Raw genomic sequence first — 24140 nt, forward strand, 5'->3', positions numbered from 1 at the left:
AGGGGTTTGAAGAGGTGCCTTCCCACCTGCATGATCCCATGACTGTACTTTGTCTGCCCTGCTCAGATAGCAGGTTGAGGGATACTGTACCACTGCAGCCTCCAGCAAGGCAGCTGCAGCTGCTCACAAGAAGGGGAAACATAGTTAACATATCTCACTAACTGAACTCTCATTAGTTTTTCACTGCAGATAGCTTAAAGGTATTTTTTAATAAGCTGTTCATTAAGAGAGGCTAAGTATGAGCTGAAAAGTATATGAATTCTTAGACAACCCTTGAACAAGATTGAACAATGGTTACACTGTTCAATCTTGGTTTTATTAACTCCTGCACAAGACAGCGTACCCATACCTACTAGAGAGATTTTTTCCCTCACCTACATCTTTCTGGTTTCGAGTCCAGATGCAAAAGTGTGATAGAAGGCTATCAGCATTGATTCTCCTGCAATGTTTGTGGAAGTGTAATGTTTTACTGACAGCTTACGTTACATTTTATTAAATGAAATAAAGCTCACTTCATAAATGCAAGTGTGTTTTTCAAGCACATATAATAAATTTCCAAATTAAAGAAAGGCTGTGTTCACCCTATGACTTGCCGCAAATAATTATTTCAATTAATTAAATAATCAGTATCGGTTTATCAGAAATACTACATTGCACGCATAGGAGAAAGTAAGAAAGACCTGTGATTCCCTGGTAACATCCCAGCCTAGAGACCAGACACTTATCATAGACAATGCACACAGAAAATCATTAAACCAAGTGGGCTGGAGGCAATCAATCAGTAAAACATGCATTCATAAAACAATCAGTCCTCTTGATTTCTGACTCCTTCCCTTCTCTTAAATCCCCTGGACAGTGTTGTGAAATATGTTTTCAAAGGGATGTTCCCATGCCCAAAATGTCTCAAAAAAAAAAAAAAAAAAAAAAAAAACACTCCTATTCTTGATAAATTTAAAAAACCTGTTTCATCCTTATCTCCTCCCAGCACACACACTTCGACAGATTATTTTGTGATTTGGGAAAGTTTTCATGGCCAGTACATCAGACCAGTGAGGAAGGTGAAATGCTGCGTACAAATTTGATGCCACTTGCTATGGAAAAGCCAACCTTGCACCCAATGGACCACCAACATTATTTTGGCCAACGCAGGATACCATTGTCTACAGCTCTAAATCACTTTTCTAGCTTTTAATTTTTAAATTAATTTCTTAAGTAATCCCTTCCTTCTGTACAACCACATGTCAGTAGTTGTAAACAGCCACTGTGTACAGGCAGAAAAAGGACAACTCTCTAAAAGGGTGAAAATATTCTCTGCAGTTTCTAATTTCTGTCCTAATTTCCCTATATTTTTTCCCTGTTCTGTCCTTCCCCTACACTGCATCTGCCACCTACTGGCCACAGGACTGTAAAAGAGTTTGAGATAAGACTCCTTTGCAGGACCTTTTACATAAGGACCTGTAACATGGCTCCAGGGCCAGCCCCAGTTACAAGCCTTCTATGGCTCCCTCAACACTAGCTGAGCCATGATCCTAACAGAAAAGCTCTCAGAGACTTTACTATCAATCTCTTGTCAATTCAGGACATATGAATAATGATTTTTCTAACATTTAAAAGATAAAATTTGTGAATTAATTCCTGCAAGCAAAATCATTGACCCATAAACTTTATAAAAACAGTTGGTTGTAAAGATTACTCTAAAGTAAATACACGTTCTATTCTACTTCTCTTATTTTACTAGCTCACAAGAACTGTGGCACAAACCCTACCACTTATTAACACAAGCTCCATACCAGATTTTAAGTTCTATTACTTGCATACTTTGAGACATTAGAAACTCCTGGTAATTATGGAAGTTAGACTTAAAAATTGTAACTAGTGCACTTTATTTTCTTCAAAATTATACACATCTGAATAAAGGTTCATGTGAGAAAACATATCAATCCATTTTAAACATATGCATTTTGACCAATTGCGTATCTTCACCTGTATTTTCCCTTGCATTCTCTACTAAGATGAACTCAGTTTCTCATCTCACAGCCTTCCACCAGAAATGAGTTCTGAGTATCACACACTGACTTCAAGGTCTGAGTTCTAAGGGACAATGCAAATGCTAGTGTTCTCTTTAGCATATTTTTTTCTGTCTTGGAAGAGTCAACTCCACAATACTAATGAAATAACAAACGAAATACAACATTTTTTATGAATAATACAGGCTGCTTTGAAAAGAAAACTGCTATAAAAATGCAATGCTAATTTCAGCTACATTATCACAGTTGTAACATGATTCATCATTTTAAAGTTTTTTCATTTCTTGGAAATATGTTCAATGCCTGTCTTTCAGACATATGTGAGTATTCCTTTCTTTGAAGTCAGATGTAAAGCAGCTGATCTCCCACTCAATTTCTCACTTGTGTCTCATAAAGAACACGTTCTGATCACAGGAGAGTAAAAATAGCGTTTTCTTTCTCAATCAGTTAGCTTTAGTCAGAGCAGGAGTTGTGCTCTGAACATTTGTTATAATTAATTTCACTCTGCAAATACTTTCTGAACCTGCACATTGTAGATTTCCTTTTCTCATATGTATCCATCCGTTACTCAGATTTCAGCTTGAACTAAAAGTTGATTCATTGTGTTTTATGTAGGAAAACAATTCATCACTTTTACTGAAACACGGTTTCAACCACAACCTTGTATGTGACATTTGCTCAGTCATACATAAACATTTTCAGAAGTCCACAGAATTGTTTATTGCTGTTTGATAGCTATTTTAAACATTCTAAACATTGCTGCCACTTTGAACTTCACCCCTGTGCATTACACCTGCCAACCATTTCACTTTCTTGTTGCTCTAAGTCAATTCTATTTCACCTGGAATTAGTGATCAGACTGAGGAGAGACCAGAGCTCAAACTGGCTATTTAAATTCTGCTCTCAATATGTCAGATGTTGACGATCTGCCACTAGCAATTGTATCCTCAACAGTCTATTGAAAGAATTAAACCACCCTACAGATATAATTATTGGTGCAATTATAGCTATCAGATGGCATATCAATTGATTCAAAGTGCACAAGGAAAAAGCATGCAGTCGTTGTTTTCGTCTGCATTTTCTCAAGTAGAACACCTTTGTGTGTGTGTGTGTGTGTGTGTGTGTGTGTGTGTGTGTGATCAGTTTTTTGATTAAACAGAAACAGTTACACCAATTTTCTCTGTAGAATGTAACATTCTAGGAAAAAAAAAAAAAAAAAAAAAAAAAATAAAAGAGTAAAAGTGGGAAAGCACATTATTTGTGTGGGAAAACATTCACAACTGTATCAGACTCCTTCTCGCTAAGTTTTGGATTCACTGTAAGACAGGGTTTGACAATGCATGCTTTTTCATTAGCTGGATCCCCAACGTTGTGTGGTCACAACTGTGCTTACACGAATCACAAATACATTAAAAACCAAGGGTTGGATAATATTCATAGATTCTACAATAGTGGGTTTTCTTGTACTAATTCAGCCTGTCGCATTTCTTTTAAATGAAGATATCGCAAGATTTATAACAGTCTGGATATGAAGTATTTCATCTATTAAAAGTTACCTCTGTGTTATTCACATTATAAAAGTTGGAATTAATAGTTTTCTGCATCAAGGCTGAAGAATAAAACAGATCTCCTTGATAGAAAACCATTGTCAAAAATCAGCCTGAATAGCTTCTTTGAGTCACGCTGACTTGCTCAGTCTTTGTGTGAAGAGCCATACTGCAAACTTAGGAAATGACCAGTGGCCATTTTATATGCTTCTGAAAGAGCCTTCACCCCACACTCTCGGATCATGGTAAGAAAAATTCTCATCAGTGCTGTAGGTTTAAATCAAGTAGCAGCAATTCCAATGAAATCACAGAAAATACGATTTTGTTAAGGGGTTTCTAAATGTCCTTCCAGGAGAGTTTCTCAATATGGTTACCTAGAAGTGACATTTCACCAGCATATAAAATTTAAGCATTTCTTAAAAGCTATAGAATTGCAAAAATTTGCAAGTATAATTTGATATCTCTGCACAGATGCATTATAAAAAGTGCCAGGTCACTTATCAGACTGATTACTCAGAATTCCTAAATTCTGCTGTTTTATCTTGGCATATCTACCTCCTTTTGTTACTAAAATTAGGTAGATTAAAACAAGACTGAAATATGCGAGAGTAGAATTACCCATCAGAAGTCATACATACTCATACATATTTCATATACAATTGAACACATAAGGGACTTTGAAAAATAGATGTGTTGATAGCTTCCTATTCAAAGTCCTAATATAAAAATTCTCTTTAGCTACATGAATGAGATCTATGTAATTCAGTTAACGTTTTCTACAGAATACCCTAAGGGCATCAAGAGCTCTAAGAACTTATTTTTACATAAGATCATTGTTTTTTAACTTCTAAATGTTCACTACAAAAAAAAGAAAATAAATTTTAAAAGATCAATTTCACTGTAAGCCAAAGAAACAAAAACCATAAGTCTAGAAGAAGTTCACAAAAGCAGAAAAACAGCCACGTCTCTGATATTCATGTTTTATACAAAACATGACATCCTGAGATCTCTTGCTGTATGAAGTTTGATTCTTGACTGTATTTTAAGAGGGTTTGAAAGAAATCTTCCTCATCTCAAATTAGTTTTCAACTGTTGTTAAAATCTGACACACAGATTTCTGAATTTGCTTTCTGGATCTAACATTTTATACTAGCTTATGCCCACATGGAAAATGAATCATTTTTACTTTCATTCTTTGTAAAAATTACAAAGAATAGATTAAAATAATGAGACAAAAAAAAAAAAAAAAAGCGGATTTCCCAGTATGAGCTCTTTCCTACTATTTCCAACACTTCAAAGGGTAGCTGACTACATGAAAACTGTTTATAGCTTCATACAACTTTTTCCCCCGTTAACCCAGTTTTCTCCTAGCCCCTACAGATCATATATCTCTCTTCAGCTTTCAGTGTGTATTTTACTGTTATTTGCCCCATGCATGTTACTGCATAACAACAAAAACTGTTACATACAGACACTGACATGGCAAGCTCCTTTACAAGAAAGAGACTGAAAATCAGAGAAAACACTTTCTCTTAATTACAAGAAGTTACTACTTTAGAATGAACCTAAAGAAAACTTAAAAAGCAAGAATGGGTGTTTGTATGAGTGAAGTAATTTTTTCAGATTTTAATCAAGATCTCAGATGGACTCTGAGCCCTAACTTAAGATATAAACCATTTCACAACTTTGTTTTCAAAAAAGCAAAACAAAAATTTCAAAACAGCAGTGTGTAAGCAGATGAGAAATGTACCTTGAGAGTATATTACCCTATTTACATTGCTCAAATACTGTTTTCTTGGTAGAGTTTCAATTAAGTTTGGCCTTGAAAAATTTAATACTCCGGGGATATATCAATGTAAGGCATTTGGTCTGCTTTTTGGAATACATTTCTATATCAGGGACTACTGGAATTACTCAGGCTTCTACAAGACACCAAGACAATGAGAATCCATAGTCTTCAAGTTTATTCCTAATGCTCAGTCTGAAACAAGCCATGCATGTAGGCCTTAAGGATCTTACATAGCTTTCTGTTCCACCAGACCTACAGATGAAGCATTGTACAGTTGTAGGTTGACCCACTATAAACTTCTCTAATTTGGAACCTTTAAGTTTTCTATAAGCTCAAAGTCTGTAGAACTTGCAGAATCCAATGCAAGTGAGTTTCTATAAAGAAATAAATAATCATTATGCTGGAGTTACTGACCTGTGGCCCACTCCCAATGATAAAGTAAAACTCATTAGCTTAAATCCTTAATGATAAACCAACAGCTCTGAAAACAGTTTTTCCTTACAACAATACTATGCAAAATGAAAAAGATTCTACCTTGAACATTTCAGAAGTAATCAGACACAGTGATGAATATGTCAATTTTGAGTACAGAGTCACGTTCTCTTAGAAGTGCTGCTGGACTCCTTTAAGACAGGTTTTGTAAGTCTAACTTTTAAGCCATATTGGAAAGATCTCATGCATTCACTCAGGAAGATGTCTTAGTCTTTTTAAATGAAGAGCCCTACCCAAGTTATGAGCAAATAATAGCTTTACCTTAATGCACTTCAACTTCCCTCGGACCATTTTCACACAGGTTTTAGTTCTACTTCAAAGTAGTTTTTTAAAGATATAACTATATATATATTTTTAAAATACCAGGGCTAGCTGATTGTGCATTCACAGTTGCTAGAATGAAATATAATTTTTTAGACTTTTTTTTACTGCCACACCTCACTCTCATCAGATTAAGATAAAGAAGAATGATTTTTAATAGCAACAGTATTGTATTAGTATTCAGACATCCCAGTACATTACACTGTGTATTACACAAACACTGAAGACGCTCCCTGCCCAGAAACTTAATCTCCTTCAAGTGATAATGAAAACAATGTTTATGAAAACATGAAAGATAAATGTGAAACAGCCATAAATTAAAACACCAGAACAAAGCTGTGTAATGACAGCATATCAGATACCAAAGGTTAGCATTTGTAACTTCCCTTCTTGTTGCTTCTTGTAGCACACTGTTGTAATTATTGCTCCCAAGGCTGAAGCTGCCAACAGATTCTCTCAACAATACCTAAGAATAAACATCTGAGCATCACATGGTTCTCATTTCTTCTCTACTGTGTAAGCAGCATTTGTCAAATTACATTTTACATAAATTTGAGGCAATTGCACTATAAAACAAAGAAGTATCAATATATACTATTATCAGATATGCTGTCAGTTAGGATGAAAAATCAGTAACTCACAGGAGGAACTAGAGACAATGTCAGCAACAACTGTTCTGCATACTAACATATGTTTTATGATACTGGATGCTAAAAAAAAAAATCTTATTTCCAAAAAAGGGATACAGCATGTGGAACTATCCCTATTCGTTATCCTCAGAGTCTTTTTACAGTGGCTCTTCTCCTGATCCAGATTCCTCCAGTATGTTCCTAATATTTACCAAATGACCCTGTTTAACAGGCATAGAACATGCCTCTCTTCCTTTTTCGTATTTGTGCCTCAAACACATACAGAATGAGTTTCCCTTATTATTCCCAGAGCTTTTTATACCAACAAAGGGATTTCTCCAGGGTCACTTCAGAGTCACAGACAGAATTCACAAATTTCATTTACTTTTGACTTGTCTCATTGAGGTGGATTACTACTGAGACCTAGGGGGAGGTATTAAATTACTATTTTGTTCAGGTATTATATCTGTTTCTCTTAAAGTTGTCTAGAATAAATTCTCATTCTGAAAACGGGATTCACTTATTTTAAATCACTTTACCTCACTTTTGGATTTTACAGTAATAAATCTTAATTAACCTCAAGGTTTCTGACATGACCTTTTTTTTTTTTCCTCAAATATCCCCTGTTCATGCTGACATAGTAAAGTCAATACATGTTGCTAATCAAGTAACAGGCATACTGAGAGGAAACAAAAAAATTATGTTCTGACTTCATAAATATTCAGTAAAGGAAAAACCTCTTGCTTCAAGTTCCTCATTCAACAATTATTGACATTAGGATGGCTTCACAGAACATTCTAGTCTACATCAAACTAAACAGAAACAAATTATGAGACACTATAGGCCTCATTTTTTTTAAAATCAATAAATCATGCAAATAGTGAGTAAAAATTAATACTGCACTCTGTTTTTTAAAAAAATGAGATTAGTGGGCAGAAATACAGGAAATCACATCCAAAATAAAGACATGATACTTCTTTAACTCATTACACACTTGCATTTAAGGGAAACTTGTTTGCCTGCAATTGGGTTCTACAAGATAAGCTGTAATCACTAAAATCACTCAACTGCTTAGAGGAAAAAAGGAGAAAGAGAAAAGGATCTTTAAAAAGAACACAAGCTAACTAATGCAACTCATGTTTTTCAAACTAGATTTAACAAACAAGCATTTTGCAAATGAACCCTTACGGTTCTACCTGTGATTGCCACTCAGCCTTCATTTTCAGTGTCAACCATGACATCCCCTGAAGACATACAATTAAAGTCAGATTTTAATGTAAGCCTGCATCATTTACAGTCTCATACTGCATATTTTTCCCAATCTACCTGCAGGGTCCAGTACAGTTTCCATAAAATGATGTTAAAATAATAATCAAAGGAGCCATTGAGATCTCCATGACACTACACCTGGGCATGGAAATCCAGTCCCATCTTTGATATTAAAAATAAATGGGAGAAAGTTGCTACTGTGGGGAAAAAAAATACACAAAAAAAATCCTTACTCTTCAATCTCAAAATATTTTGGTTTCTGCTCTAAGCCACAGCAAAAATCTGCACGTTCCAAAGTTCAGCTTAATTTTTTTTTCTTCTTTTCTTCTTAAATTAGCCGTCATAATGTAAACTCTGCAAGAAAGTTATCTTCAGCAAAGAAATCGAAAAGGAAAGTTGGAACTTCTATCCTTTCACTTCTCTGTTTATTTGATTGTAATACTGAACTGGAGTGAGAGGAAAACTGTAATGAATCAGAGTGAGTTAAGCATGGTTAATGGATTCCGTTGTGGGGGAAATGGCAGGTATGTTGCCTAGACTGGGACTTTCAGTAGCAACTATATTAAAAATCACATTACCTAAAATGTAAAACTGCATTTTCATAAGCATTTTTGTAAGTATCCCATCTCTGTTCTTTTAAACTGTGGAGCTTTCAACACCTCTGTTATTGTTATGTTAACTTAATTGCTTTTTGAATTGCAATATTCTCTTCCACTGAATTTTACACATGAGGTAAGGAGAAAGAACTCATCCCTCATTCATTCCTTTACCCTTCAGAAGCATCAGAAGAGCTGTATATATATATATCTTTATTTTGTTTGGACCATATGCTGATTTTAGTACTGCTAAACTTACTGGCTATACTTCAAATTAAACTGAATGAAAATGGTGCATGCCTATGATACTAACGCTGTGTAACTATGTAAATGAAGAAATCAAGGCATACTCCTCAATTTTCCCAAGTTTATGTCACTCTAAAAACATTCTGCTAATCTAATCCCATAAAATGTGTTTAAAAGATAAACTTTTCATAAGGAAAAGACTAACAAGAATTGAAATGACTGTTGCCTTAAAAACAAAAATCTGCTTTCTTGACTTGCATTTTAAACTTTTTGTCAGCGTTTTAAATATTTGAAGCATTTATATTGTTACAAAGCATTCCATTTCGGACTATACCGACTGGAGAGATGAGGTACAACAATTTCAGACCTCTTGTTAAGAAAATAAAGCTGACTACTCTGGTGCCACACTTTTATTTAGTGCACTGGAAACACTTTTTCTAACAGAATCTTACTGCAGTTGGCTTATTCTGGCAGAAACGTGAATACCTTAGACAGACAGAAGTTTTACAGCGAGAAGGTCATAGGCTTAGTTGGGATCTGCACTTGTCTGATTAACAGAGAATGTTTTACCACAATTGGCTCTCATCACTGACTGATTTTTGTTTCCAAATACCTGTCATCACCATCACTGATGCATTCAGGAAGAGCAAGACTACAGCCAAACAGCATGATGTGTTGATAGCAGCTGAGACGACTGAGATAACTGAAGAACTTCAGGAACTTTTCCATTTCAATACTTTTGACAATGGAAAGAACTGAAGTTTGAGTCGTGTAGTTATATGGCAGCATTTGGCACTGGCTGTTGGTGAGATTTATGCAGGCACCTGTGAAATCAAAACAATATATTTAGAACAAAAGTATCACCATTAGTTGTTTCAAAGTATGTACTGAATTAAGAAGTCAGCAAATATAGCATATAAGCAATGTCTGTTCCTCATGGATAAGGGGACATTCCATAATGCTATCACAACATTGTCCAAAAATGCATATCCAAAAACAAAAAGAATTCAAAGAAACTTTGTAGGTTAGCTTGGAAAAACAACTAAACTCATATTTTCACAATCCTCTGACCCTCTAAAAAACTGTACAAGAAATAAAACCAATTTCTTTCTGATACAGGTTGGATGAACCCACCATAGGCATAGCTTGGATAGCTTTTTCCTCTTTTTTCAATTCTGGCAGACTTCCTGCTAAAATCATCAACTTGTTTATCTACTTTTCCCAGCATGGTGATTCTCCCTACACAGTCTTTCTTCTTTATTTTATCAGCACAAAATTATCTTGCTTTAATGGTTGACATATGCCCTGTTCTAAACCATCATTGTCCCACTACTGACCTATGACACCAATTCTCTATCCATGCCATTTTATACATAGCAAGCTACCTCAGTGTGATCAGCAGGTTAACTTAATGTACTAAGTTCTTAAAAGTTTTACAAACCATACATAATTTTAGAATTTTAAACAAGAATAAATTAATAAAATCCAATGCTAATGGATTTCCTGAGTAGATGAAGGCATTTCTTGGCTGTCTAGTCCTTAATTTGGGGAAACAGAGTCACATAGGACTTTCCAAAATTGAAATTTCAACAGAATGATTCACAAAACCTCCACCTATCACCTGAAGCACAATGGCAAAGCAGTCCCTTCTAAGATCATATTCTGGGCTGCTTCCGATCTTTTAAAATTTGCACACTCCTGACAGCAGAGATATAAAATTCCATGAACCTACCTGATCTTTAAGGAGTGCTCCATAGCTGAGTAACACAGTACTGAGGATGAAATTTTATAGTAATTATACAAGAACTTCTAAAAATAAGATAGATGGAAGGAGGGACTAAACCCAGGACCTGCCCTTTTAACAAAGTCATTCATACTTTATCATCAGTTTCATGATTCTGGCTTTCTAGTACAGCATCATTTATGTACTTATCCCAGGCATGTCCATATCTTAGATCACTCTCCTGGAAAGCAGATGCCTTAGTTAGAGCCTCATCTTTTAACACAGGTACTCAGCCCACCTTCTTTCATCCAGCCTATAAATTGCACTGCAATTGTAAGCGTATGAAGTCCATATTCTCCTTCTAAGTCAAAAAGTATAGTTTCAAGGTAATAGCAATTGTTTCATCACAAAGTCATCACATACCACATTCTCACTACAGTAAGAACAGGAAGTGCTACAGTCTCAAAAACCTACTCTGGCAGATTAACAAAATACACCTTGCATTCTCACTTGTTTAGTTTTGCATAGGACTAATTAGCTCAGGAGAAGCACCCCCCTGGCTCACTTATACTGCACAGACCAATAGAGCACAAATACACAGCTAGCACTCAGGACCCTAACCCAGCAACAGGAAAAGTCTTGCAGTTTTACAGGGGACCTTACTGAATTTTCCAGTTTCCCCTCAAGTGCCACACAAATGCATTAGTCGATTATACTTTGAGTAACACACTATTTCACAACCATGCTGTTGTTTCACCCACAACACAACTCCCAGCAGCCTCCATTTCCTAACATGAGGGAAAGCTTAGTTGCTGACTGTATACATTGAGTTACTGCTCCAGTCTGAATACATTCTCAGAACCTTCTTCACATTTTTCCACACTCCCAGAAAAGCTGTGCCTTTGTTCTCTTCCAGCACATATTGTACATAACAGAAAACATCAACCCATCCTTACAGAACAGCACACGTTCGTATTACATTACTGAAGAAAATAAAAAGGATACATATGTTTTCTGGAGGAAGAATGCCAACATTTTTCTACAAGAAACAGCACCATTGGCAAGATTTAACTTGCCTATTTTTCACAACTTTCTCAGTGTTATGTGCAGGTGCCCAGGTGTTTGTAATAGGGGGCTGAAGAGCTCCTCCATGATGCAAGGCTAGGGCTGCTCTAAGCCAGATACTGCCAGTTCCACTGGCCCCACCACAGGGCATTGTTGGGCTCCACCAAAATGATTGCACCTCTGGGAAAGCATGTTTGAGAAAGAAGAAAATGCTGGAGAGAGTTATCGGGGAAAAACAGAAACAAAACACATGTTAGATATAATCCTGCAGAAGCCAAGCTCAGAGCAAAATGAGATAGAAGAAGCACTCCAAATATCAGAGCAGAGATTATGCAGCCCATGGAAGAGAATGGTGAAGCAGAAATTGTTCTGTGGCTCCTGAAGAGGAGCACAGTGGAGCAGATTTCCACACTGCATAAGACTCCATGCAGATGGCTACATTCAGAAGGAGCTGTAGCCCATGGAGGACTGATATTTGAGTAGCTCACCACAAAAGACTGAAGTCCAGACAGGGCACCTATATCAAAACTATTCTTGAAGGACTGCAGTCTGTGGAACCGTTTTCACACTGGAGCAGGGGAGAAGCATAAGGAGGAAGGAGCAGATGAGAGAAGCTGTTATGAACCAACAGCAACTCTCAATCACTGTAACATACACACCAGTTGAGAAAAAAGGAGTAAAGATGAGCAGCTGGGAAAAAAGACGCATTGGGAGAAGGTTGTTTTGCTTTTATCTGTTTCTCACCATTCAACTCTTTTTTTAAACATCAATAAATTCAATTTATCTTACCCATGTTGAGTTTATCCTTTCTGGCACATCAGTTGGTAAGTGGCCTCCTTGTCTTTAGCTCAACCCACAAGAAACTTTACTTATATTTTCCCCCCAATCCTATTGAGGAGGAAGGATGAGAGAGCAGCTGAGTGGACTCCTGGCAGCCAACTGAGGTCAACCCAAAACAATAATGCCCACTTAGTTTAAATACCTACTTCAAGAATAAAATGGCTTATGTTGTGACAACCACTATGTTAAATAGGAATCATATTTAAAACTAATTACTCAGAAATTACCTAAAGATAGTGAAAAGTGCTCCATACGTTAATTTTGAAGATTTTGCATCACTGTTAGGCAATTAAATCTATATATTTGCTGAAATGTGCCAAAACTTTAAAATGCATAAAATAAGAGCACAGAAAAAAACACAGACCAAGATGGGTCACCATAATTATATTCAGAAAGTGTGTGTATCAGTCCAGGGCTCATACAGTTCAAGATGTCTTTAAAACTACTAGGTGCATATGATCTTTTGCTCAAAACGAGGTAACTCATTGATAAACTGCTGAAAGAGGACTATTGCCTACTTGCACGTAAGTTTGAGTTGTTAAATAATTGTTTTGTATGTACACCATTAAAATGCCACAACACAAATGATAAGACATGCTGACAACAACTTTGGTGCTAAACCAGCCAAGAGCCATCTTACCCTACGTTACAACTGAGTCACCTCTTCAGGGAGCCAACAAACAGCACCTTGTGAAAACCACAGCACTACATGGCTCTGAGCAAAGGGAAAAGGGTCTCTTTCTCAGCAGTATTAACGTTTTAACGAAGCCCAGGTGACTCATAACAGATTACATGTGCGGGAGGAAGGAGATAAGATTTTGAACATCAAGCCTCTTCAACAGATCTAAAATAGAAGTAAAACTCCAAGGCTAGTTAAAAGCAATTGCTGTGGATTTAACTTAGCTCAGCTAATGAATTATACAATTTGAAAGGAATGAGTGATTCTCAGCTCCATAGTTACCAAAGGGAAAGGTGATAAGGACAGTGACCACCTGCAGCAGACAGAAAAACAGTTCATTATCTCCCAGGTCACAGAGAGAAAGCCATGAGGGGCATATAACTCATAGTTTAAATCAGAGTTTAAATGTTACTGTATTTTTTTTAAAGGTAATCTTGTTTTAAAGGTTGCTCTACAGAGAAAGTTGTGGAGCACCACATCCAGTCTGCATCAAACACTTTTTGCAAAGAGCTTGACCCAATTGTAAATTCTAACTTGTTTATTCTACTGAGAAGGGCTATTGCAGAAAACTGGACTTGTCAATAAGCCATTTCATTTTTTGAGCCCCAATTCTTTTAACACAAGCAATTCCAAAAATTTCCCTTCTTAGCTACGGCACATACTTGCTTCTTTAATCCCTTAGACAGGAACAGCTGAGAGCAAGTAAGCTCATTAGCTAAAGGTGAGGCTGAGTACCTACCCCCATGAGGTGTGACCTGGCCTATATTCCAGATCTGGTATTCTGATTAGCTATTTCCTAATGGCCATTTTATTGGGATTCTTTAGTGAAATTGGAGACATATTTCAAAGAACCTACCATTAAATAAACAAAAGACACAAAATGAAATCGATTTTAGGATTAGATCAATCATTAGAGACTACTGGACTGCATTCTGCTATTGTTTTGAAAGATGTACATTACATTACTATTACTGATAAGCTTTGCTGAAAAACAAAAAGGGGTAAAGGTGTAAAATAAACGCTAGCTTCCACAGGACCAATGGGAGGAGGAATTCAGATTTTTTTTTAATGTGTTTTCATTTGCATTCAATGAACAACAAACATGAATGTTGCCTTGATTGACAACAATTAATTATGTATCAATACTGTCGTGTTCAAAACAAAACAGTGCTTTATAAAAGACTGATAATGGTTGAGATATTCAACAAGCTATTCAACAGGCTGTGAATAGGACAGTACAGTAATAGAGTGTACTTGAGCTGTCCCATTTGTCTCCGGTTAATTAACTCTCAAGAACAGTCAAATTGTTGTTCTGATCTCTTCTGCAGGAGATTACGATCCTTTTTCCAACTCACAGTGATAACTTAGCGCTTACCTCACTTTCAGACAAAAATAACGTAGCAAACCCTACTTAAGGCTTCCTATGAGATTTGTCTAGAAACCAGGGACAAAATGCAGCACCTCACTTCCTAAGCAAAACACTGGAAGTATGTCAAATCTATGATTTGCTAACTGCAATTTCCTGTTTGGTGGTTTGCAGATGGAATTTAAGATCCTGGTGTACTGAGGCTCTGGCTTAGCAAGGACTGTTCTAAATGGCTAACAACAGACTTAGCAGTCTAACAGATTTCAGTTTGTTTTCCCTGTGGAAGATTTCCACAGCTATGGTTTTCAAAATTGTGTAATTGTTTCATTGCAGCATAGGCAGCTACTGGCTGTAAAAGACAATTTGCTCTACAGAGAAATACTGCACCCTAGATCTTCTGAATTTCACTGCATGTTTGTTATAGTATATTTTGCAAAACGTGTAGGATATTCTTGGCCCTTTCTTAATTCTGAGGGGCTGCTACTGCTACTGACTCTCTTGTCTGTATCACTGCAATTTTCTTTTGGGTATCACATTTTAAACATGTTTCTACAGCTAGAGTTCAAATGCTTCTGTTCACAGACAAGCTTAGCTATCAACATCAGTGGAATCATTCCTTAGAGTTCCAATTGTTCTACTTGATCATAATGTGAACAAACAATGTTGACAAAACTTTCACAGTCTGAGGAGTTAGTGGTCAAAAAACATGGTTTTTGTTGTTGGGTGTTTTTGTGTGTGTGTGTGTGTGTGTGTGTGTGTGTGTGTGTGTGTAAAAGGAACAGATTAATATACAGGTGTCTAAGAGCATAACAATTATCATTAAGTTTCCCTATTACTGTATACTAGTTTAGTTGCATTTAAAGCTTCCGAACAAGATGCTTGCAAGTTGCCTGTGCAAACTCAGATTTTTAAATACTTGTATTTCATCTGCACTTCCCAGAATTAAAAATGTGTTTCTTTTATATAGTTGCACTAATAAATACATATAGCTTCTCTCAATGCATTCCTTTTGGACAATAGCCTAGATTTTTCCATTTTATACTAACGATAGCTCAGTCTCTACAGCCGATTGTACTCTCTCTACTATAAGCCAAAACAGACCACGCAGAAGCATAAAGGAGATAAACTTCAATAAAAAATAAAATCACACTCAACTGTCAGACAGGCAGAGGTGTGCCTTTTGAAACTGATCAGCAATTACAATATAGAACAATACTAGCATCAACATCTTTTTGTTGAAATAGCACATAACTGACTTTTCAGAGAAGCTGATAGATCACTATCTTAGGGATGACTTGTGTTCATTGATCCCCTCCATGGAAATGTCGTAACAGGCTAGCACATGACTTCTACCTTAACCACTTGCCCAGTTTGTTGTTTAACTTTGACAAAACACTTTAAACTACAAGCAACAATATGTTAAAAAAAAAAAACAAAAAAAAAAAACAACAACCATAATAGATGCATAAAAGCAAAAGACATAAAGCTGAAAAGATTTCTGTTCTTTACATTTAAACATTTTAAAGGTGTGTATGTTTTAACTATAGAAGTACATTGCATGTCTTTTAAAAACTGGAACAATGGTGACTTGGTAGTTATTTCCAGTGAGGGAGTCTCTTGTTCTAAAGTCAAGAGTGTGGTGGAAAGGCTGAAGTGTAAAGATTGGTAAATGAGTGAAAATGGAATTGCTGGGAGATTGTGATAGTTACAGTACCCATCACAATGTTAATTCCAATAGATATTTTTAATCTGTTAGGTATCTCATACAGAGCATTTTTTAACCCAAGTGTATTTGGACAGATGATTATCTACAAACAAAATATTTGCAATAAGGAGCCATGAATTTACTGAAAGGAATAAAAGGCTCACGTATCTAGAGGTAAATGTATGAAACTGTTAACAACGTCATTACAATTTTCACGTGATTCTTTACCATTTTTGTCAAATTCCAGTTGCCTGAGAGTGGTAATGCACCAGGTGTTAAAAATTAGTTAGCTTTTTCTTTCTCATAAAACAAAGTTCTAATGATAAATCTACATATATTCTATGAAAAAGAAAGAAGAAAAATATGAAAAAGAAAGCAGGTGATTGGCCAAAGTTCTGGCTTAGGACTTCGAACACCGGAGTTTGTGATCTTCTCTGCCAATTTGAAAGACCAAAACTATTTTTGCTCCAGGGGAAATTCATGTTTTAACATTTTTCATTTTTATTCCGAACAAGATAAATATCTCTAAATATCTACCATGGGTCTATCACTGTTATTACGCTTAATATAATTGGGTCTGCTCCAACTTGAGTAATTAAACATAAATTATGACAAAAGAAAACATGGTTTATTAGGCCACTGTTTTGGAGACTAGGAATTAAGGAGATGAAAACTATGGTCCAACTTGGAAAGCTGTTACTGAGTACCTTAGCTTGGAATGAGAAGCACGACGCAAGGAGAGAGAAGCAGGGAATTTCTTGGTTCATGCCATCCATGACACATCCCTTCCAACTATCTCCAAAGCGATTCTCATATTGCTCTTCTCTACCAAACAGAAAGCTGAGCCAGCTTTGTTCTTCATAGCATATAGTTATGGCAAAATACCAAATGCAAAGAAAGGAGAGTGCTGGTGAGAGAAAAATGTTTATTTAATGTATGAATTAGACATTGTTATATTACAATAAGAGATGACCTCTGGGCAGAGCAGGGTGTTGCAAATAAATTGCTCCATTTCAAATGCGCATGAAACATGAAAGAGTTTTCTCATTACTATTGCTACTACTCTACATAACAAGCATATCTGTTTTCTTTTTTAAGAAGAGTAATAGTTGCAAACATGCAAAAATAAAACATATGCTTTTTGAACTGAAGTCCATAAACAGTGTTTCACTTTTGCAAAGGCACTTTCTCACTTCACTCCTAGAAGCAACCATTTAGGGCTTGTTTTTGATCTTAAGACTTAAGACTTAAGACGCTTGCTTAAGTGCAGAGGGGAGCTGACTGGGAATCCGTGATCACCTGAGACTCATGCCCTTTCCTAGCACTCTATTCAGTATCTTCAGAAATAGTCAGAGCTGAAAAAATACATCCCTTATTTCCATACAACCCACTCAGGGCTGTGCCAAGGGCAGGCTTGTGTGCTGCTTGCCAGAGTGCTGGGCGAGCTGGATGCCAGGCCCCGCAAAGAAAGGGATGATAGAAGATCAACCTCAGAACACTTGGTCATGTTACTTTTCCTGTTAGTATTCGAGCATAGTCACAGTTTTCCATGTGCATTTGAGTACATGAAAAGGCTGTGTGGCTACTTGACTGTCTGCTAGAAGAGAAGTATGAGAGAACTGGCATAGGACCAAAGAAAAGGATATTAAGCATATATATATATATATATATATATATATATATAAAAAAATATCAGTAAGTGGAAGAAACAAAAGTAGCTGCTAATACCACTTGACTCAGTGCATATTCCATTAGTCTCCCCAGATCAGCAGTATTATAAACCAGGGAGTCTGCTCCATTTGAAATGAAAACATCACTCTCAATCTGATACACAAGATGTCTCCTGGTCAGTCTACCACTTTATCGCATAAATGCAGCCAACTTTTGCTTCAAAGAGAAGAAAAGTACAGATGAAAGTGTATCGATATTTATCTTGGAAAAACATCCTTTATTCTTTAAGATAATGACTATTGCTGATGAACAGAATACTACTGCATATACCCCCAAATGCCACTGGTGAACTTATTGGTGAACCTAAAAATCTCTTATTGATGTTTCTGTTACGTTAGGAAATTCTCCATCCTATGGACCATGCCTTCCAAACAACACATTTAAATCTGAACTCATACAAACTCTAATCTCTCAAAACAAAAATCCACTCCTATTGCACTCTTTCATTGGCAAGAAAGAGAAGTAATAGAGGATACATCTGATGCAGAAATTAGCTTTTGCAAGGAACCACCAAGAAAAATAATAAGAATCTAGGGCAAATAAGAACAATCACCCGAGGAGTATGACAACTTCTGGCAGCGTAAAGTCTTGAGGCTTCACAAGTCAGAAGTTGAAAATGAACTATTGAGTTCAAAAGCCTGAACTAGACCAACTCATCATGAAGTTTTCCAGGCATTTCCATACTTTCTGGTTTTCTCATTATTCTGTAATGCAGCTATGTATTCAGTGAAGCTGTGGCTATCTTCTTTAACTTAGTCTGATAACCAAAATGTACTGTGCACCTACTAATATAAAGAAAAACACTGAGTAACCACTGCCTCTTCTTCTCCAAGCCACTCAGAAATGTAGGGCAATTTTCCAGGAGGAAAAGAGTCTTATTCATATTCAGTGTTTCCTCACATCTAAGCCATTACACACCTTTACTGATCTGTTTGCCTGCTGTTTGCATTTTCCAATTCTTCCTCTTTCTTTCTGTTTGAACTTATACACTGAAGTGATGAGTTTTCCTTTTATTCTCTGCATCGCTCACGACAACATGACAACATCTGACATCATGACAATACCTGAAACAGAGTTGCCTTTTTGACCATCATTGAGTCAGAATGTTGTCTGCAGCAAACCCTCAACTTTTTTTTGTGTGTGTGCGCGCGCAATATCTCATATATTCATTTTAGGCTACTCAGTACAAGTAGAAATGTTGTTACTTGACTATTCACTGCCTTCCTGGATCATTTTTAAGGTATAGTGTAAACTCTACATTCACATGAAACCCTATGAGGCTCCATTGGTAAGCTTCACAGTGGAACCTAACCAGTCATATACTTCCCTGTGTTTGAACGAGCAATTAGTCTAAGAGACAATTCTCTTTAAGACTTCTCAGAGAAGTCTCTGGTTAAAGAACAAGTATGCTAACTTAACCAGAAATGTCATTTACTCCGTCAAAGAGGTTTCAAACAGACGGTGAAGTATTGCTTCCTTTTGTAAAAGGAAAACAAACTTATTTGTCACTTCTTTATTGTATCATTCATTCCCATTTGCCTATTAATCTGTTCTTGACTAGGATTTCTGACAAAGCACTTCCTTATGCTTCAAGGGCTTTTATAATAATTGATGTCACATGTGCAAAATTTCATTCCACTCTAGTTAGTAATTCAGAAATCTCATATTAGTGTTATTTTAAAGTCTTGGGTGAATATCATATAGTCACAGTGTTTATAATTTCTTTTATTAATATTCTCTAACGTATTTTATTGAAGCTGTGATTCAACATTATAGCAAATCCAGTACTAAGGATATTAAGATCAGACCAAAAATGTTATAGCCATATTACTGCCATTTCAAAGGTCTTCAGAGAATTTTGTCTGGCTAGTTTTGCACCGGCAGCCTCTGTGTTGTGTGACATATCATTTGTCTTTCAATATCCTGCATAAAAACAGCATAAAGTCCAAGTTATGCTCTCTTACTAAATCATCAGTAGTGCACTCACCTGACCACATCTGAACCAGATGAAACCTGTCCTGATGGATGATCTGCTAGTGTTTGTTGATAACAGTGAAACATCAGCCTCACACTTCATTTCCAGATTAATTTCCTTATGATAGGCCTAGAAAGCTCAAATATCCATTCTGTATTGGCCCAAAAGAAATTACATAAATTACTGGAAGAAAATTCAACAAGACTCACTACAGATCACTGGAATCTGCTACCATGCAATGCTGAGATGTTTCTAGATGCTAGTCCTAGTTTATTCTTCTTTTGGCACATGCTAACGGTCACAACTGGATCATGACAGTGATACTGTTTGATCTACTACCACTGTTCCTACATAGTCATTAAGTGTTTTGCTTGCCCTAAAAACCCCTTTGCACTCCAAAAGACTACCCCAGCCTAACTATGCCAAAAATGCATACATCACTTTTTCCTGATTTTCCCAATCTCTCTCAACAAGAGAATACTTCTGGACATCAAACCTCGGTGGAGTTCTCTCTGGGAAGCAAAGTTTAGTGGGAGAGACCAAAGAAGCCAAGAAGTATAAGGAGATAATTTGCAAAGGCTGGTACAGGGGTGAGATAGTAGGAGAAGCCTATGATTTCTAGTCCTCAATGCTTTGTACAGCTACGGGAACACAAAATTATTCAGAGAATAAAATATCCTGGATCCCCCCAAGTATATATATAGTATATAGAATACTACATAATGACTAAGGTAAATAAATGAACCACCAACAGGATACAAGTATACATTTACATACATTTGTTCTGATTTTTGTATGTGAGAAGAATAAACAAGATACGAATCTGTTAAAGAAAATCTAGTGGATGTAATGTATAGAAAGCCTAGACAATTCCCACAGCCTGTGGAATAACTACACTGCAGGAGATGGAGTAAATGAAAAATTATTGATTCACAATAAAGGAACACCCTCAAAAGGAATGTTTTCCATGTGCTCAGTTAAGACACATATACAAATGCACATATATATATATATACATATAAATTACAGAGTTTCCTCTTTTACTTCACTCTGGAAAGAACAAGGAAGGATATAAAGAGCTCTTTTACAACTTTTATCTGCTTATTTGATGATAATGAGGGGGCAGGGAAGGAAAGGAACAAACTCCTGAAGGCAAAATGTTTCTGAAGAAAACAGCAGAGCAAAAAAATCTGTGATGCAAACAATCTGATCACTCACACCTGAATAATACATTCATTGGGTAGATAGCTAATATCAGATCTTACAACTGAGTATGGAACTCAACAGAGGACTGACACCTCAAAACATCATATAATTCAGTGGCTTTTTGGAAGAGATCCCTACTGACAGATACCCTCTCTTCATTTTCATTTCATAGAAATTTGAAATATACATCTTATACAAAGTGTGACTTTTAGGTCACTGGCCATCTCTTTTAATTTATTTCAGATATCTCTGTGACCTGAAGTAAGTATTGCTTCATGATCAGATGAGATGAACATCTAAGGAATGATAGGCAATGAAAGAAAATCAAGTGCATTTTAACATACATTTATATTAACCTATATAAAGTTCAGAGGGTTAACAAAAGAATATAAAGAAACCTTTCAATATTGACATGATTAATCAATAAAACTACTAAGGCAGTAATGAAATGCATTTTTTTTTAATAATCAAACCAATGAAAATTGATCACAGTTAACTTATTGTTCTTTCTTGACATTCCCATAACGGTCCTCAGAAATGTCACCAGAATTTTCACTGGAAGTTTATTGCAGCACTGAGAAATAACTTCAAATTAAAGAATTTACCCATTAACATAGGAAATGTTGTAACTGTCATTACATCCCCAGTTCAGGAAGATACTTACCACATATATAATTTCAAAAGAATCTAGAAAATTCTATCTACAAACTAAGTCTGCAGTAATTCATTTTCAGACACGGTAAGCATGCATGACTTTCACCAGTTGAGGAACATACTGTAAATATTCATTCCTGAATGAACTTAGTGTATCTTCCTCTTCTTATGAAATGTCCTGATAACATACTGATTGCAACATGGAATATACATGACAATATAAGTTATCAAAAAGTGGCTAATTCCTCAGAACTCATGGAACGCACTGAGAAGCAGCCAGCAATGTATTCTATTCATCTGAATCAGAATTATGAAGCCAAATAAAACATAAACTTACTTTCTTTCTGCTCCTTTTTCTGTGACACAGATGGATGAGTAGGACTTAATGCAGGTAGAGTGGTCATCCTGTCTTTGATGTTAGAGGAGACATCTGTCGACCATGATGGCTCTCCCTCTGTAGTGGCAAAAAGCTGGGTGCTGTATTTGGGGTTCTCTGATAAAGCATCGTTGTTTGTAAGATCAGGATTGAGCACTGATGCTGGAGATGTAGGTGCAAATGCATTTTCCTCTAAAGTCTCTCTAAACATATTTGAGTTTGTGTTCATTTGGCCAACTTGAGATAAAGGTGTGGTGGTCCAGGAGGGAGTCCATGTGCTGATATCCACTGTGGGATGAGTCTTGGAATCGTTTTCAACCATGTTTGGCAAAAGATTGCTAGACGTTTCAATGTCACCATTAACTGTGAGGACCTCACTCCCATTTGAATAAAAGCATGTTTTTTCTAATACCCCTGGAAGAAAGGAAAAAATACCAATATTACCATTGTCCAGAAGGACAAGTGTCACCAGTTTGTTTTAGGAGGTTAACAGAACAGTAAATTTAGTGGCATAGAATTAAAAATAAAAAAATAAAAAAACATTCTAAGTTAAAATTAAAATTAAAGAGAACTAAAGAATTAAATGTAGCAACAAAATAAGAGTAGTACATCCAAAATAAAAAGTTATGTTTACAGTAGGATAAAATAGAGAAACATACTAATAAGTCATTGACCAACACCAACAACAAACTGAAATGTTTTAACCCTACTTATATGTGACTGAATTCTTACATACCTGTAACTGTAGAATGTAAATTGGAGGAGCTCTAAGAAGTTCTAGCATCATGGAAATACATTAGGGAATACTTATTTTTATTTATTGCACCATCTCTTGTTTTCATACTGTCAGAATTTAATAGTTTTCTGACATACTTTTTTTAATTTTATATTCCATTAATATGGAAAGAGTTAATGGAAACAGGTGTTCTTTTTCTCTATACAAAATTAAGTAATTTAACTATTTAACTATTACAACTAAATATAATCCATGAGTTCTTTCTCACTCTTCTCTGATACTGGATTTTGAATACACAGTTGTGTACAGAATTTTACTTAAGTGCTATATGCTTTTGCTCTTCATTTGTTATTTTATATACAAACACAGACTTTTCCTACTTGTATGTGTTGCGGTTAGTTGCAACCATTCAAATCAAAACAAATGCATAACTCTAAGGATATGTATATGAAGCTCTAAGGATGTTCCATATGAAACAAGAAATCTGGAAGAAAGAGCAAGAAAATCTAATCCACACATTTTCAGTCACTTTTGTGACTATTACTGAAATAATTAATTGAGTATTAATAAATAATTAAGCAGGAATCTCAAATACATACATTTTAGTTCTATCTAATAGAAGCTACAAATACTAACTCTAAAAGTGAAACACCATTCTAAACGGCAAAAGCAATTTCTGCACTTGGTTAGTCACATAAAACAGCTTAATAGTAATAAATATTACACTTCACGTTTGAAACATATATTTTTCTTATAGGCTTTCATGTTGATTTGTTCCTTCACTAACTCATTGGTGAAATTGACTCCTGATTCCAAAAAACACTCACTGCCACCTCCTCTGAAGTTCATTTTCAGGTTATTGTGTTTACAAAATGCCCAGTACCACGACCACATTTAGCTACGCCTTCTGCTCTGCTCTGCCAACTCCACAGTCACTGCTTGAAGCCTGCTACCACTCAGGTATTCTGAGTCCCTTCTTCCTGCTGTTATAGAATCCCTTTCCTTGCTTTTCTTTTCTGCCACTTTGCAACTAGATTAAATCAGTTTTCTTTGTGGAAATTCAAAGACTGGGCAAGAGGAAATCTTTATTAATTGCAGCTACAAGTAACTGTGTCAGAAAAGCCAAATTTCAGTTACAGTCTGAATTCACTTTGGGTTGGGAAATTTA

At 35.9% G+C, this 24140-nt stretch overlaps 1 protein-coding gene across 1 annotated transcript in view; it reads right to left on the reverse strand.

Moving 5' to 3' along the window:
* CORIN (corin, serine peptidase) overlaps positions 1-24140 on the reverse strand; it is a 117794-nt gene that overhangs the window by 72332 nt on the left and 21322 nt on the right. Inside the window, exons 3-4 of the mRNA XM_042812146.1 lie at positions 22198-22650; positions 9530-9740 (exon numbers count right to left, since the gene is read on the reverse strand). Of these exons, the coding sequence (XP_042668080.1) occupies positions 9530-9740; positions 22198-22650 (664 nt within the window). The remainder of the gene's footprint in view (positions 1-9529; positions 9741-22197; positions 22651-24140) is intronic.

This window comes from Centrocercus urophasianus, unplaced genomic scaffold (assembly GCF_019232065.1).
Source record: "Centrocercus urophasianus isolate 14NV4802_14NV808 unplaced genomic scaffold, USGS_Curo_1.0 seq_13, whole genome shotgun sequence".
Classification (NCBI taxonomy): Eukaryota; Metazoa; Chordata; class Aves; order Galliformes; family Phasianidae; genus Centrocercus; species Centrocercus urophasianus.